This window comes from Fringilla coelebs (genome assembly GCF_963513975.1).
Source record: "Fringilla coelebs genome assembly, chromosome: 6".
Taxonomy (NCBI): domain Eukaryota; kingdom Metazoa; phylum Chordata; class Aves; order Passeriformes; family Fringillidae; genus Fringilla; species Fringilla coelebs.
Window position 1 is genome coordinate 25,890,066 of NC_140034.1, and position 18,503 is coordinate 25,908,568.

General features: G+C 38.8%; 1 protein-coding gene across 6 annotated transcripts in view; it reads right to left on the reverse strand.

Annotated features, from left to right (window-relative positions):
• Nucleotides 1-1,493: 1,493 nt before the first annotated feature.
• Nucleotides 1,494-18,503, reverse strand: part of NPAS3 (neuronal PAS domain protein 3) — a gene marked incomplete at both ends in the record, with an annotated part of 583,871 nt that continues 566,861 nt past the window's right edge. For 5 of the 6 annotated variants that reach the window (XM_084207725.1, XM_084207724.1, XM_084207723.1 and 2 more), the window contains 3 exons: nt 1,494-2,803; nt 5,603-5,730; nt 8,865-9,012. In XM_084207725.1, coding sequence (XP_084063851.1) covers nt 1,494-2,803; nt 5,603-5,730; nt 8,865-9,012 — 1,586 coding nt within the window. The remainder of the gene's footprint in view (nt 2,804-5,602; nt 5,731-8,864; nt 9,013-18,503) is intronic. The other variant, XM_084207726.1, reaches the window with a different exon arrangement.

Here is an 18,503-nt window from a genome sequence, read left to right on the forward strand (position 1 = left end):
ACAGAGAAGACAAAGGACAAAACAACTACATTAGCTTAGTATATACTGCATATAGTAACACACATTGAAACTGCAATGGGACTGACAGCCAAGGACACTTACACATTGTACACATTACAGTTCTCACATCTGTTATTAGATGCCTTAACAAACAGCTGCCAAAGATGGAGTGGAAGAAGAATTTATATTTGACAGTCATTTGGAGTGTTTGACACTACACTGTGATTTCTGGCAACAAAGACAAAATAGGAGATTTCTTTTCTTTTACTTAATGTGCAGTTTTCAGTTGTAGTTATCTATTTCAAGCTTATTAACCCATCCTTTAGTTTTAAAACATATTGGTTTCAACACTAGAAATAAGGAAAAAGAAAACAACAAAAAATACCCAAATCAAAGAACAAAAAGAAATTTACAACCTTCCCTCTATAATATTAAATGAAAAACAAAATAAAACATGTTAAATAGTTCTTCTGTTTTTTTTTTTTTTTTTACTCTGGAGTGTTATTTGATGTTGTAAAATTAGCCTCAGTTACACTGAGAAAAAAATAAAGCAAAACAATATGCACCTAAGAAACTGCTCCTCGCGTCAATTAAATTGAGTTTTTTGTTTTTAAGCTCTTTTTGAAAAAGGCTTCCTGACCCATTTAAATTTGATGTGAGGCTATGCTTGTTAGTTTGGAGGTAACAAATTTTAAGTCCTGCAGCAAATGTTAATGAGGGCTTTTGTCTTAACTAACCAAGGAGACTGCAGCACCCCACTATAAACCAGTACGGAACACATTCTTTCCAAAAAACCCAGCCCACAAGCTGCATATTGTATGAAGACATTACAGATTAATAAATGATAGCACCATGGTTTTAGAAATTAAGTTAAAGTTTCTGTAATTAACATTTAGTCCAACTTTTTAACATTCTAGTCACAGGCCAGAAATTAACTTTTTAAGAACCCAAATTATTTATGTGCAAGTAAGAAAATCTTAACCATAAAAAGAGAATTAAACTCTGCATAAAATTCTAAAATACTATCCCCTATTTTAAAGGAATTAGGAACAAAACCCCCTTTTCATTTGACTTAGTCAAACAGGGCACATTGTTTATGCTTGTCTCTTTTAATCTTGATCATATCAAGATCATTTTGAAGTAAAACCAATGGTTGTCACTTTAAAATCTCTTTACCACAACACTGAGTATTCTATGGCAGAGGCATACACATATTAAAGGCATCTTAATAAAGATGCAAAGGAAAAAACACACATCTTAGAAGAAGACAAAATGGCAGGCAACTGGTACTTCGACTCTCTGAAGGCAAAAATAAAAAAATATCTTTACATTAAAGAATAAGTCAAGTTAAAGAGAAAGGGAATGAAATGGGGACCATCATATTGAGATAATAAGCTGACCTGCTCAAATTCAAAGTGCTAGAATTAAAGGTCTAAATTAAAACATAGTCTATGCCTCAGAGTATAACACTGAACACAGTATGTGGTCATATTTCAATCCTCTTTCCGTTCCAGAGTCTGTGTAGTGTGAATGCCATTGCTGTACACAGGAAATGGAAGAGTGGAAAAAAGTCCTTCGGCAGTCGTGAACACATTCCCTGCAGGCATTTGGGTCAGGCTGGCCCCGCTCACAGCGCTTCCAAACGGTCCCGACATGTTGAGTCGGTGAACATGGTGGTAGAGCATTTCCATCGGCGTCTTAGGATCCAGCCCAAAGCTGGGGCTGTTAACATCAACAAAGTTAACAGCGTGGGTGTTGGGGAGGAGGTTGCCCTGCATGGCTAAAGTAACTTCAGCTGGAGCATACCGAATAGTGCCAGTGGTGTAGACCCTCTGAGCAGCAGTGCTGGTCGCAGCAAGGGTTCCCGTTACCCTGTGAACCAAAGGAAGCACCACGTTGCCTGCTTGTAACCTCTGAAGGGCTTCCAGATCCCCAGTGTACAACAAAGAGTTGGACGCCGTGGGACCTCCTGGATGTTTGTCCCTTGGAGATGCTGAAAGCGGAGGTGACAAAGGGTCAGAGGACACTGGAGCCAAGGCCGAGTTGGATGAGGTGCTGAACTGAGTTTTACGGCTGGCAGTATTTTCAGTCCCTGGGGGGGTGAGAACAGAGTCTGGAATGGAGACATGTAAACTACTGCTGGCTTGGGGGGAAGGGAAGTGCTCGGAGCTGGGGGGCTTGGTCATACTGTAGGGTGATTCATTCCTTGAGATTTCCCTGTTGGGTGGGTAATTCCAAATACTGCTATCATTATCAAAATTGATAGGTTCTGAGATTTCTGTTTTAATTTTGAGCACTGAGGCACTGTTTGGTGACGAGAGCAGCTGGGGCTGGTCCACCAAAGCTGAGTCAAGTCCGTTTGGACTTGAGGTGCTTGACAGCCTTCTCCGGGTCATGCTGCCTCCCTTTTGCTTTTTTCTCCTCTTCTTCCTCTTCTGATGTTTGCTGGAAGACTGGGCATTTACTTCACCTGCACTGTCTGAGTCCTTGGCACTGTCAGAGGTCAGTGATTCACAGTTCTGCAACCGCAGGTCTGACTCACTCTCAACATAGCGCTCCACCTTGATCTGCATAGAGCCAAGAGTGCCAAAACTGTCCTCAGGGGCCTTCTGATTCTCGAAGTCTGAGTTTTCAAAGCTGTCATCACTGTCCCTGCTGTCCTGGTTGCTGGAGCTGTTCCCATCCTCATTACAGTTCATTTCATTATCTGACTGATTTCCTGACTTTTTCCTGTCGGATTCAGGGTCTTCACTGTTTTCTGACTGGTTTCCTTTCTCATCTGACTTTGAGTTCTCATTGTCCTCTGGAGCAAATGAAAGTGAAACAAAGCATTAGCAATGGGAACATAATATTATAATCCAAGTCCAGATTTCTACCTACCAATGAGATTGGATTTGCTTTAACCTTTTTTTTTTTTTTTGGCAAAAGATGTTCTCTTCTTTAGAGCTGCATGTTTGTTTGTTGTTTTCAGTGTTGTGTTGGGACAGTTTTGATCACCATGAATGTCTGTGACTCAGGACTAATGCACTAGAAGCCTATCCTATATGGCTGCCCCTCAACTGAGGGGGCCTTTTCATCTGCTCACTGGACAAGAATCATGATGACAGCTGTGAGCACAGCAGCATTGTAGCTGTGCTATCCAAAGAGGAGTCAGTGAACAATCCCATTATCACCATAATGTTCTGCTGATTGTTCTTTCACATCCATGTTTTCCTGCAGTGGGCAGGCACATATAGAACTATTTACTAATGAAGATTCTATTACTCTCATCTCATTTTCCTCTGACCATTGCCACTTTTGAAGTGGCATAGCATCTCTGGCTGCAGTGGAATTACTGCTGATTTCCTCCCGTGTGAGAGGAGAAGCAACTCGTGTATAAATCTGAATGAATGAATAAACCAGTTAAAATGAATGAATAAACCAGCTTATTGTTAGAACAATTTTGCTATGCTGCTAGACTGTCTTCTCATATTCTCTAGAAGGAAAAAAAGTATAAAAAAATACAGAAAAAAATAATCAGCCAATGAATTAATTTCTTCGTTGATCCAAATAATCTAAATGCCATTGAAAATAGCACAGCTACAGCCCTGAGAAGCTGTCACTCTTCTTGCCTGAATTCATTTAATTATAATTCTAATACGGGTGAGATAAACACTGTAGCCCACTGGACTTGGAGAGCCAAAGCAGCTTTGAGACTGAATATGCTCCATTATCACACTATGTTTGAAAGGGTCAAAAAAGGTTTCAGGAAACCCCGTCCTTTACAGACCAGCCAGAAATCTTTTGTTGCCTAATAAAAGACGTTTCTCACTCATCAGAGCCAAGTACTACCCTTTTCAACATCCTTGCTTTAGGTGGAGAGGGGAAGGACTGGTTTGCCTCTAAAGATATTGGTTACTTCTGGAGCCATGTCAATACCAAACTATTTCCCAGAAGTGCTGAAGGTGGGTTTGACAGGAAAGCTGCCTGAGCATTCAGGACACTGTACTTTGCAAGTCCCTTAGTGGGACTCCTGCTTGTGTGAGCAGCAGCAGAGAGACCCTTCCTTTTGAAAAATAAAACCTATAGGAAAAAAGTAGTGGCTGTAAACCCCCAAGTCTTATCCAGGTTTTTGTTCCACCTAGGACTGAATTTGTCCTACAATTTTTTTTTCCTTTTTTTGAAGATTCTTTCTTTTAAGGCCATGGTTCCTAGCTGGGGAAGAGTGGTCTTAGAGTGAGGTGGTCTAAAGCTACACAATATTTGCCTGGGATTACATCACAGCTTGAACTGAACTTGTTGGTTTCATCTACAATACCGTTCCAAATTCAAGTCCTTCAGCATTTCTATTTAATTCCTTTGTAGTAAACAAGCCCCTGTGTCTTCTGCCTTCCAAGACTCCCAGACATCTCCTTCAGAGATGTAAATATCTGTGCACCTTTGGAATGCTGTCTTGCTCTGCATCAGCTTCAGAAGTCATGAACGTACATGTATTTCTCATGTGTGCACCTGGAGAAACTTCTAGTGCATGTGGGAAACGCAAACTGTTCTTCACACAAGTGTTATTTGGCTATTTAGGAACAAGACAGCATAAAGGAAGCACTGGGAATGGATGAAGAAATTCCCAATGACAGTGGTCAGCAAGCCAGCACATTGACTTAAACCAAGCTGTCAAAGGAGAACAAATAAAAGCAAAAGATGAAAGAGAACATCCATGCAATTAATATAATTAATATAATATAATATAATATAATATAATATAATATAATATATCCTGATCCTCTTCTTGCTTTTGATTGATTTATATCACAGTGATCCATTTTCTCTAGAGTGTTTTTGGAAGTTCTCATAGACATGAGAGAAAAATTGTCTATCGGTTTATCTATCTATCTATCTAGCCATCCTACATGTAACAGCTGAGTAACTTCTTTACTTGTTGGGCTTCAGGAAAAGACACTTCTTTCAAGGCCAGATGATTTGCACCTATGCCTAGGTAACCACTGTTAAAACTAACAGGGAATGTGCGAACCATCTGTGCACTGGACCATCTGTAGGACTAATTTTCACATAAAACTTGAGAAGTACACTCAGCTTTTAAAAAACAGCTGAAGTCCCAGACTTAAAGATCTTAGAAACAAATTCTTGAACCCACACATTTTAATTGAATATAACTTTTAACCCGATAAAACTCTAATTTTTTTCAATCTTGACTGCCCCCTAGTGAGACTCTTCAAGAATGTATTTATACAGGAAAGGAGTCATAAAGATTGACGGTGGAGACCTCTTTGTAGAATGCCTGCCTACTTTGGAAAGAGAAGAGCTTGAATTTTATCCAAAGTTGCAATTCCAAGTCCCCTAAACAAGGCACAACACCTTAAGCACAGCTGGGAGATCAAATATTTAGTTTGGTGCTATGTAGGCAAGAATGCATGAAGAAAGTGAAGAGAAATTCTCAGGAAATGGAAATGTTAAGGTCATGAAAAGATTTTGCTGGTGTTTTTCAATTTAATTTTATATGATTTCCTTTCTGTTTTAATGGAGCAATACTTGAGGAGGAAAAGCAACTGAAAAGCTGACCATGTGGCTCTGATGAGATGAACCTCTTGTGGGTGCAAAGGCACACCATGTGTGTTACCTGAGTTGTCCTTTGAGTCCGATTCAGAGTCAGAGGTCTCTGAGGATTCTGAGGTTTTCTCTGGCAGGTGAGGAAGTTGTGCAATATCCATTGGAGTGTCCTTGTACTCTGGGTTACTGAAGAGGATACAGCAAATATAAACACAATTGGATGATTTGCAGTTTCATGATTTTTTCCTCTTTTCATATCAAAGTTCAGGAACAAAGAACAGGAAGAATAGCAGAGTAAACACAGAAACACATATTTTTGGCTTCAGAGCTTCACAGCAGGAATTTTGTGAATTTTATTTTAATACTGCAGTCAAATACTTTTATTGACCAGTTACTAAACCTTGTTTGATTCTAGTGAAGTTTTAGAGCTATCAAAGCATCCTTGCTGAAGTGGGACATCATGGCTCGTGTGATATCTAGCAGTAAAGCTACACTGTGTAATCATCCAACAACAAAATATCTTCATTTTGATCCCATTACTGTGCCTGGGAGGACAGAGAGAGTGCTTTAACTCTTCCAATCTGTTTCTCTCCCACTGGCAATGTCTATTAGAGTTATCTCTGCAGAAATGTTCTCTATCAACCTTGCCAGAGTCCTTTCAATACCTGTTTTTCTCAACATTCCATTTTTCCACATTTTAATCAAGCATATCATACATGAGGTTATTAAGAAGGTGCTCAGCCAGGGCTAAAGAAGTTCGGGCTCCAAAGAATCTGGCCAAAAATTAGATAAAATAGGTTACATATTTTTAAACACAGCACACATACATCCACATCAGCAAGAAACCAAAAACAACCTCTCTAACTATGTGACAGATGCACATGTGCATGTTAAGATGCATATGTTAGGGATAAAGAACTGTCAACACACCCATTATAATCATATCTTCATCTGCTCATGTGGTGCTCACCTGTGACTTGTTAGCAAGGAACATGACTGCAATCTAAAAAAGCTACACTGCCAGAGAGATGGAAAAAACCCCGACAACACTCTGCTTTTGCTTGGTTTGTACCTTTTAAAACGTGCTCCTTTCTTAAATCCATGCAAATGCAGGGGAACAGTGGTAGAGAATATGAAAAATAACAAAGTCTTTAATAATTTTTGAATGGGTGAGCATTTCCATGCAGTTCAAATTCAGTTCTGGTAAAAGGGAAAATCCACAGTCCTGCACGGAACAAGATGAGGCAGCACTGGGGGTGCCTGACACACTTTCACAATGGCAGTGTGCTCACATTCAGCCTCTTAGAGTGCCCTGTGAAAACTCAGAGTTCACACAGCTCACATCGAGATGCCGTGTTACAATTACCATCTTTATGGCTTTGTCCTGACAAAGTGACTTTATTCTGTTGCATCTCAGGGCAGTCCCCAAATTTGCCCCCTCCAAGCAAAAGATGTTTGAGGGCTTTCACACTGTGAATAACAAGTTGCTAGAACAAGAACAGCATTAATCCTCCCTGTCACTATAATTAGTCTATCCTTTTACAGACAGCTGAATCATACTTTCTAATGCATGGAAATGTATACAGACCAGTAGTCCTGCTAAGAGTAGACCTAATTATGCCTTAATCTGTTATTAAAATATTATTTGGACATTTGGATCTTTTGTGAATTCCACTACAAGGAGAAATCGAAATTAAAAATACAAATTCAGTGAAGATGTTAATATTTCTCTAACAGACCAATGAATGGAATACACTAGAAAAATCAGGTTATGGGAGGAGAACTGGGAAAGAGCACACAGCTTTTTTTTGGTTTTTTTTTTTTTTTCTTGGTTAGTATATTCTGCTTGTAGAGAAAATTATTTTGTGGGCTGTTTGTGGACTAGGTTCACCTATTGTCAGGAAAGCAGCAAGAGGGACAGAGGCAACGGTTCATAATTCTTATGCATGACTTTTACAGCTAGAGCAGGAAATATGAGAACATTTCTGGGCATTTTGCAGCCCTGTTAAGGTCTGGGGCAGTGAATCTGTATTTGCAGTTCAGAATTGTCAGCCTTAAGCTGACCTCTTGAAACGCTGCATTCTGCCTCACACTTGCAAGAACAGACAAAAAAGTAGCAGGATAAGGATATATTCAGAAAAGTCTGTCCTAAAATCATATCAGGCCAAAAAATTGCAAGTCCCAGCGAAAAGTCCGGTGCCGTGCAAGGTTTCCCTCAGCACCCCTTCAATGCTCTCCTGCCAGGGGTTGCTTCCTTCTCTTCCCCAAAAGGGGAATCAAAAGCATTTCAACATGCAAGTTTAGGCAGGCACAGTCTCTTCAGGGCTTGCTGGACTTGGCATAATAAGTCACAATCTAACCCCTAGACATCACTTTGAACTCTCGTGGCATCAAAGGGAACGTAACAAACCATGACAAGCAACTTAAAAGGAGAACAGGCCAGAAAATGACAATTGCATTTCATGACAATCTCAAGGTTTCAAATTTTATTTGTTTGTTTGTTCTGCTTTGGAACGAAACAGAAAATCTCCCGATCTTATTGAACATTTTCACAAAACAGAATGTGTTGAAAGGTATTTTCAGATGAGAAAGGTCAGGTTCATAATTCACTGTCTCTCAGTGACTGTTGGTTTTCCCTTGAGCTCCAAAACCAGTCCTTTAAAGATACTTTGGTAAAACAGAATTTCTCGGGGAACAGCCTTTCATTCAAGCCATTGCTACTATTTCTATTTAAAATAGATCCAATAGCTCAAAATAGTAGTTTATAGCACTTTTATTTTTAAATCCTATATTGCATTTTTCAGTGTGAATATTATCTGATGCTTACAGGAACAACACAGTAGTTTGAGCCTTTTTTGTCCTGAGAAAGTTCCTCTCTCTGGAGTGAACTGGCAAATGCCTTTCAGAGATAACTTCTTTTTTTTTTGCCATACCAGCAGATTGTTTCCCTGCATTTTTAAAATCCAAATAAAACAGTGCCAAACACTTCACACCAGATTTTATAACACAGCTACTGCAAGTTGGGGTGGATAATTTTTATCTTTGAGCTCACATTGAGTAGATTTCAGGGCACGCAATAAAATAGTGGAGGGTTTATTTCAAGACTGAGGCAGCATAATAATTCAAGAATATTCTCATGCACAGAGATACGACAGATGCCTCAATAACTATAACAAAACGGCACGGCTTTTGATGAAGACTATATGAAAAGTTCTTCTTAACTTTCTCTAGCAGGCTGTTGTTTTTTCCTAGACCTCTCACCGACAGAGACAAGCAACAGAGACAGCAGCTGAAGCGAGAGAAGTGACTGGGAGACCTACCTAAGGAGGTAATTGACCCAAATGATATTCTTCTCACTTGCGTTCTTGGCGTTGACAGCTATGGTTGCGCTAGATTGTATCCAGATATAGCCTCCGTTCTTCTGCATCCAGCGGTAGTACTTTGTTACACACTGACCCTTATTCAGCACTGACAGGGAAACACAAACAAAACACAAGCAAGATGGAGTACATGTTAGAATTGTGGTGAAATGACCTTCATTGTACAACGTGACACAAGTATAAGCAGAAGATACTCGGCTTCTTTTGGATTTAAGGCCAGTTAGGTGACAAACTGATCTGAAGTTCATATTAACTAGCATTTTACAAGTTTTAAAGTAAAATTTTAATCTACTTTTGGAAACTCCAGTGGAAGAAGAAAAGCAAAAAAACCCTACAAATCTCTATGGTTCTCAGAATACTTATTGCTGTGTGGACATTTCCAATGCACTCAATGTCAAACTGTAAAAAAAAGAAAAGGAAAAAAAGAGGCAAATTTATATGTGATTTATTCATAGCTTCTAGGTAGACCTCTTTGAGATTCTGGATATTTGAAAGGTTTGGGAAGATACTCTACCCCTGCTGCTTTGATCATTTCTCCTCATTGCAGGCGATATCAACCACTGAACTTATACATCTGTTTCTTTGATCTTGTCAAACAGAATTTACAGTTCTCAGATGAACCAAATCTCCACTGGTCAGTGGGGGAAAAGTCTTTGGAGAATTTACTTTCTACCAGAGCAAAGTAAATCCACCAACAGGCTGAGAAAGAGGCCTAGGGGAGGCACAGAATGGCTTGCTTAGACCCAAAGAGTGAGAGCTCTCTCCAACGCTTGAAATATGCCGGCAAACAGAAAGAAGTAAAAGCAGTCACTAATGTGAAACGGTGCTGTTCGACGCACGCAGCAAGGCGGCTTAAAAATACAGATGTTTAAAGTAACACTTCAGCCAAAATATTGCCAAGTCGGAAGGGATTTGTTTTGTATCCGATTCTTGCGTGTCGGGAGAAGGGAATGAAAGGCAAATCTTTGGGCGGGAGGCAGCAGAGCGGTTTTACAAAACCCGTAAATGCACAAACGCCGGGCTCGGCTGCGGCGGGAGCCCTTTCGCTCCGCGCCGCGCTCGCCGCTCCCGCCGGGCTGCGCGCACTAGAGGGCAGTGTGCCTTCGCAGTCACCGCCGGCTTTTGTCATGTCCTTGTCTCCGTCTGCTAAAATGAAAAACCTCTAACTGCTGTAATAAATTTGGCTAAATTAGCTGCTAAATGGTTATCTCAAGTAATATGTATTTGCATTAATCATCTTGCTCTAAACCAGAACAAGCCAGAGTCCTAAAGACGTAGTAAATTCATATTGTCCATTTAATTACGGCTAATAAGTGCTTCATATACAATAGTTTCATGAAGTACATTTTCTTTTTTTTTCCTTTCCTTTTCTTTTTCTTTTCCTTTTTCTTCCTTTTTTATTTTATTTTATTTTTTTTTTTTTTTTTTGTAGAGAGAAAAGAAAAAATCACTTTGGAAAAGGATAAGTATTTAAGGCAGTTAAAGTTCCTACCATAAATGTGACAAATGACACTTTGGAGCTTTCAAGTTAACCAAGTGTCTATACCCCCAATTATACATGTGAATGCATCTACATCTAAATCTGTGCACAGCAGATATCTACAGAAAAAGTGTTTACAAAGGCAGCCATACAAACAGTGATGTTTCCTTACCTTGGAGGTATCCCCCAATCCCACTGTAATTTTTCAACTACTAGAGAAAAACATTCATGTAAAGTGAATGTGAAGTGCAAGTTATGTTCAGCTCTAATATAAACAAATATTTGTATCTGGGTCTTGTTTTTCAGCAGCCTGTAGTGAACTAAGTTCGTTCCTAGCAGACATCAATATTTCCCTACATTTTTACTTTTGTATTTCAAGCTCAAAATATTCCACTATGATAATTCATTGTCTTCAAAACCTCATTATACAGCAGAATAAAGATAAAACTTGAACAACTGACTACCCAGCATTTCTGTCAAACCAATGTTGTAAGCCACTTTAGAAAACAATCTCACATAAATTAGCCCAACTTTATCAGTTATGAAGAAAAAGGGAAGAAAAGCATTGCTGTAAGTTTTGATTATGGTAAGCATTTCCATTTCAGTAAAACAGGACATTCAAAATACTCCGCTTACAGCTGAGTGTAAAACTGATGTGCACACAAGCATGGAGTGAAACTATCTCTCTTCTGGCAACATGAATACCCACAGCTGAGTGCAGGAACTAGCAAAATCTATCTGCACTTGTACCTGCTAAACACACTAGTGTCTTCCTTGGAACAGTTTTTATCTGAGGAGTTTACCATGCTACACAGATGCCAAAGGACATCTGTTCACATCCACATTTGAAAATCAAAGTACCAGGTGAGTCACTAGCCAGTGGTGAAGGGCACACTGCAGTTATTCATAGTGATAACCATAAGGTCCCAGATTCTCCAGCTCTTTTGGTCATCCTAGACAATTCCTTCATCCTTCAGTAACTTACACATTGGTTGTTGCACCACTGGAAAAGTCTGTGTCATGGACTGAACAGAGCATTCATTTCAGAGCTCTGGAAAAAAGGAAAAGATGCCTGCTTTCTCAAGACTGAGAATTCTGTGCAGCAGAGCTATATACAAACCATCTACACTCAGAGTTCAGGATCCCAGCTACAAAGGATACATCCAAAGAATGTCTGAAATACTGTATTAAAAATGAACTTTGTGTGAAGTTCATCTACCTGCAAATTCCCACTCTATTTTTGGCCAGCTTAGATATATTACCAGATACACAGAATTTTCCTTGCTGCGTCTGTCTAAAGCACATTTCATATAAGAGATTTGTGGCCCATGCTCTAAAGGAAGTCCCATGATTCAATATAAAAATTCTCTCTATAAAGAGATTCTTTGGCAGGCAAGCTGCACTGTGCTGCTAAATCTGGTTGTTGCCTCCTGTGAGAGTGCACTAGGCTCCCCCAACTCAGTTCTGAAAATTCCCAGTATACCCTGAAAAGAAATTCCTAAATGTGATGAAAGAAAATGATAATGAAAAAAATCTGAATTGTTTTCTAATTTACAGCATTTTTTAACTGCTGGCATTGCCAACCTGCAATGAATAAATTAGATGAGAATTTTGAGGCAAAAAAAAAGCAATTAGAAGGAGGCAACAGGGAAGGAAATTTATCCAGTACTTTTACTGAGTAAAGCCCAGTTTCATTTTAAAGATCTTCAGCTTGCAGGTATGGAGAGTCCATTAATAAAGTTACTGATTTTGAGAAGAAATGAAAGCAAAGAATCACTCCACTCTAAGCTCTGATTGGGAAGATATGTTTTCTAACTAGCAACAGACCATGCATTTCAGTTTAGCATAAACTGAATGTAAATGTAATGCCATGTAGATTACATCCTGAATTGTCAGGATGTTTTGTTTTCAGGCAAATCCCTCACTCACTGAGCAGTGCAAATCATTTTATATTTTTATTTGTGTTACACATGGAGCACCCAGTGTGGCAGACAAGGTGAGACTTGTGACCAGATTGGTGGGATGGCTCATGCGATGGGATTAAGCATGATCAGGTTATATAATTATACACACACACACACAACACAGACATATACACAAACCCTTTAATCAAAGGGACTAACTGAGGGTTAATGTTTTAAAACTGGTGACCTTTATGTCAGCTGCACAGATATATTCCCTAAAATGGTGGATGATAAACCTGATTAAAATTTGCTGAAATGTTACCTAGTTCCTCAATTTGAATTCGGTGGTTGGCATGCAAGAAGCGCACAGTATGTCATGCTAAGAAATAAAAAAACCCCTCACTTATTTCTCAAAGTATGAATATATTGCTGTGTACACAGTTCCCAACAGAGGGATTTCAGTTTTCCTTGGTAGCTTTGTGCACAGCAATATTCTTGTAGCGGTGGAATGAAGGAGGGGGAGAAAGAAGAAACAGTCAGTGTTCTTTGCAGGAACCTATTTCTGTTAGAAAATTAAAATAAATCAGTACAAGTTTGTCTCCAGAAATATGGTTACAAATAGAAAAAGAACATAGTTTCTTCCTGTAAGGCTGTTCTGAGAAATCAAAGCCAAGGCTTCTAAATAGTGAGTTGTGTTTTAAAAGAAGGAAGTAGCTTAATTCAGTTTGAAGAGGAGATGAAGAAATTGTGTATCAAAAGCAGCCTTTTAGCAAAGTCTCTTACAAAAGGACATTTTACTCATGTGCATATGCATTTAAAAGCTACACTATATTGCGTATTCAGGTAAGTATTGAGTAAATAGGAAATGATGAGATCATCTTACATATTCACACAGCTTCACAAAGAGGCTCTTTATAATTGGTGAAAATATTGAGGTTACATCTGCTGTGCTATTCACCCTTCTCCTTGAAATACCTTTATCAATGACTGGATGGTATTGATACTGAACTCCTCTCGTGGTAAACTTATAAGAATATTTTTAATTTACTGCACGAGGATGAAATTGCTGTACTTAATACTACAGTCAGATACTTAGCTGCAGCCACAAGTACTCTTTCTACATTCACAAAACTGGCAGACGAAACATGAAAAGGAATACTGACTCTTTAATCTCCACTTCTCCACCTAAGGCCCAAGGCAAGCTGACAGGGTAACTTCGTTCTGGAAACAGAAGGGTTTTTATTTTTTTAATTCTGGATTACTTTTTCTTCTGCTTTTGAAAACTGTGGGCTATAGGGGAATGAACCTGGCATAGACTTAAAACAAGAACAAGTTTCTTTATCTGAAAAGTTACAGTCCTTGATGCTTACAGGAAGGTCATTTTCAAAACCCACAGGAAAAATAGCATCACAGCCAGAAAGAGTGCATTAAGTGCCTTATTTGCCTGTAACAGAGACAGTTGTCCATTTATAATAGCTCTGAGGATCAAGTGAGTCTTTGATGTTGTAAGGACTTTCCTATAGATTTTGCAATTAGTGAGCTAGATGTTTAAAATACTGGGTATCCACAAATTGGATTTTAGCAGTGAAAAATATTTAGCCATGTTAAATGACGCTTGGTACAGAATTAGGAGCTAGATGATAGGAGACCTGCAGACATGTGGTGAGGAATCATAGGTCAGCTATGTAACTCTCCACAAACAGCTTTATTTTGGATCTACTGCCTGGGGTAGAGTCAGGAGGAGGGGCTTTAAGCCTGGACAGTGTGTGAATACGTTGTCTGCCTAGTGGGCCAAAAGCAAGGCTTTCAGAGCAGGCTGGGTGGTAAAGGATGCCAGCTTCCCATCGCCAGAGTCCCCGTGGGCAACGCTGCTCCACCTCTCCTCACTGCACACAGGTCCTCACAGCCCTGTCTGACTGACTCTATCTCAACAGAGTTCCTCTAAAGAAAATTCCAAAGATGAGAACTGCTTTAAAAAATGCTGGTTCTGTGAGGCTTTAGAAAGCTGCCTTTTATCCACAGCATTTGACAGTAGAAAGCCCTGAGTGCTGGACAGAGAACATCTTTTTTACCATAGGGTAGAAAGCAATCTATCATGTCAATACCACTGACTGAGACCTGGCTGCCACTGTGATATGAATATCAGAGAGCAATAGTTGCAGATTTATAAACATAAATTCATCTTTTCCTACCATAAGCAGGGAGCAGCAGATCTGGTTCATGAAAGAAAACTGTACCTCACTGATACTCAAATTCCCACCTAACTTCTTCATACACCAGGGTATTCTTTTAAGCATCTACAGTCACTCTAAAAATGCTAAGTATGGCAATCGATTCATTACTTACTTTGCAATCTGAAATACTGTTTAATCTTCCAGTGTAGGGATGTTACACACATAAATACGTGATAAATTAGGCAAAATTAAGTATCAACAACCTTGCATTAAAAAATAAAGAGCCTTAATCAAGCATTTAGAAAAATCTGAAACCTTAAGAATGTTTGAAAACTAAGCAATGCTTTTCTTGCCTCTTTGCAGAAAAGCAAATGTTAAAAGCGGTTTGAGTCAAACTGTTAAAAAAAGTGAATTCATATTAGGATCAAAGTTTGTAACTTGCCAAATACAGTGAGGAAGGCCTTGCATGCTGCATGTGAAAATTATCTCAGATTAGGACCAGGAAGATGTTTTGTTAAAAATCAATTCTTTGTTATCAGTTTACATGACATCAGTTCACAGTAGCAGTGCAAATTTATTAAAACCAAGCAAAGACACAAAAATTAGTGTTTCCCAGCACTATGGAAATCATCATCTCCTACTTGAATAACAGAGGCACTTTTCTTCCCCCCTTCTTTTCATGACTATTATACCAGACCATTTTCCCGTGCCCCAGTGTTTGAAATGGCACCTTTATAATTATGCATAACCATGAATATTAAAAAGACTATATAATTCTAGGTAAAATGTTTATTTCAAAATGTTATGTAGGTATTCCATTGATCAAATGGAATGCAATGTATTGCTAGAGGCACTATTCAATGGAAGCTTATGGCATGCATATTAGAATACTATTCTGTGGTTTCTATAGATAAAATTGATGTAAGCAGATGATATAAGTTTATTTTATGACAGACTGGATTGAGAAATGAGCAGCAGATTTTTCTACCTAGGATTCTCTAGGCTTTCTTCTCTCTTTCTTAACTTTTTTCCCCCTCATGATTTGTCTCTCTCCCCATGACTTCAATCCTGCCATAAAGTGATTTTCTTCTGTTAATATTGAAATGGTCTTTTAGAAACCCAAGTCTGCTTTGAACACCAACTTCAGACAGAACTTCCATTATCATTAATGAACTCTCTGTTCAAACTGTAGGGGAAAATGAAATCCCAGATCCAAATTTTGCCCTTAGCTACTAAAATTCAACATCAGAGGAGAAATTTGGCCTTGCTTGCTCAAGAAACTGAAATCTGTCCTCCATCTCTCCACTAACATTAATGTCCATCATGTGACAACCTATGTAAGATTAATGATTTTAGAATGTAACCCTTTCCATGCCAAAGGTATCTGTGGACTGTACAAAACTACATCTCCCAAAAATAGGAAAAGAGACTGAAGATTCATGGAAGCAGACTGGCAGCAACATTAATTTTATCTTTGAATTACCTAGGTTAAAGATGGGCTGTTTCAAGGGACAGGATCCCTTTAAACATGCTTTCATTTCTGGAATAAGAGTCCCTGTTTGGGAGATTGGGCTGAGTGAAATGAGTGATTTCCTCAGGCTGATCTCTGGAGGGAAGGCATCCAGAGCACACTGCCATGGTGGTGTGGCACAGCTGAATGTTCAAACTCCCTCTAACCACCACACAGATGCATCACCATCTCACATCTGACAGCAGATGTTTTTGAAACATACTGTCCCTTTGTACCAGATGACTTGTAACAAGTAAAAAAACCCCAAGGATTTCCACCTTTGTCCACAGACCTTGAAAAGATAGTTTAGTGCTAACAAAAAAACCCAAAACAAACAAACAAACAAACCCCAACAAACCCTAACACAACTTTGTAAAATAGAAATAAAAGAACTTTGGAATAATTATGCACCTTGTGATCTCAGAAACAATACTTAGCAACCTATGGGCATTGAGTAAAAAGACTTCAGGTGTTTTGAAGGACATTCCCAAAGGACTGAAGCAAAGTCCTGTACCAGCCCACTCAATTTATAGGTTATCTGGCATCAAAACCAACATGGCACATGGATGGCAAAGCCTCAGGTGATTTATGCAGGTTCTTTCAAAAGAGTGTTAATAAGACCTACTGCCTACAAAGTTTACTGATACTGTTTTCCTGTCCTTACAGCCTGGAAAACTGTCTCCCTTAGACACACAAGGTCAGCAGTCCAGACCTTTGAAAAAGAAGATAAATAGCCCACAGCACTAACAGGTTTCTAAAATCCTGGAAAATACTGCAACAACTCCATCATACCTTCATAGTGACATTTTAGGATGGGGTATTTCACAGCCTAGTAAACTACAAACAAAATCCTCAACCCATTCTTGGATTTTCAGTAGGGCAACACTGATTTAGACTACAAGGTGATGGAAACTTCTGGTCTTGGTAATCTTGGAGAGAACATCAACAGTGAAGGTAGAAAGATATGTGGCTGAAGTACTTCTGTCCTTTTTAAAAATGCCTTACATTTACATCCTCCAGCAAAAAGCACAGAAATAGCTTTGTGGACAGAATACAATAATGTCCTTTATGCCCATGGCTTTGCAATTTAACATATGCTTCTGCAATTTATCACAAGAATTATATCAAAATCTAAATTTATTTTTGGGGCTAGAAATTTTGAGCACAAAAAAAGTTTAGAAAGACCCCAGAAAATTATTAACAGAGAATCTAGAAAACACAGAGGTTACCAGCAGAAGTCAGAGCACAACCTTCACTTTATAACCCCTTAATGCAGCATATATTTATATAACTGGTATTATGTACACTTCTAAGGTCAAAATAGGAGATTTTGGGTGCAAATTTCAACTAACTAGAAGCTATGGAGGACACAATTGAAAGCCTACAAACTGAAATGGAAATGTACTAAATCAGTATTGTATTAGATTTAATTTGAAGATGAGATAGCATCAGGAATTAAGTTAAAGGGTTATTGATGCAAACAATATCTGTGGCATCTTGCAGAATAACTGCATATTGCTACGCTACAGAAGGCAAAATTCTGCAACTAGGTTTAGCAGCTAATGATTTAAACAGCCTAAAGATTTATCTTTGTAGAGTTTTCTGGTTTGTTTACTATCCCAAATATCGGATTCTCCTGATAAACACTTATCTATTTTACATACAGAAAACATTTGTCCAAAAGAAAAAAATCAGCATTTGAAAAACTGAGGCACAAAATATCAGAAACATTGGAAATTTCTTGGGATTAAAAAATGATTTGAGTATTTTTATGGTTAATGGATAATTAAACCACCAAAAATTACAATAGTAACAACTGGTCTCCACACACAAAAATGTAAGCATCACCTGCCAAGAAATGAGCCAGCCATGAGTTAATAGGGTATAAAACAAGGGTACAAGACACATGTAATTGCATACTGCACTGTTTTTCCCCTTCTTCTAAAGTACCTGGCTTTGCTCAAAAACACAGACAAAGAAATGAGGCTAGGCAGACCAATATCTCATGTAACCCAAAGAAGAATTTGCAGGAGCAAACACAACCTCTTCAGGATTTCAAAGCGTGGCTAAAAGACATGACAACACACACTCCTGGGCAGTAACATTAAGATTCATTAGGTCTGAAAAACAAACACCAGGCATGTGCTAAAACCAAAGTCCATGATCCTTTTTTGCCTTGTATGAAAATACAAAATATTTTCTTTACATGCTTTCATTTCTTCCATTTTCTTATCTCCTGTTCCCCCATCTTGCTGTCTCTCCACCAGCTCCAGCCAAAAGGACTAAAGTGTGCCAGTGTCCAACACAGAAATCTTTGCAGGCCTATGCTATGGACACAGAGACAGATTGTGCAGGTAGTCAGACAAGCACTTCTGCAATACTTCGAAAACAACAAACACTAGGCTGTCATCAGGGTGCCAGTTGGGCTTAGTTTAAGAAATAGCTAAACCTCTGACATTCTATCAGCCTAATTTGGAATCAATCTTGCTTTCCAGCGATGTTAATAAACTT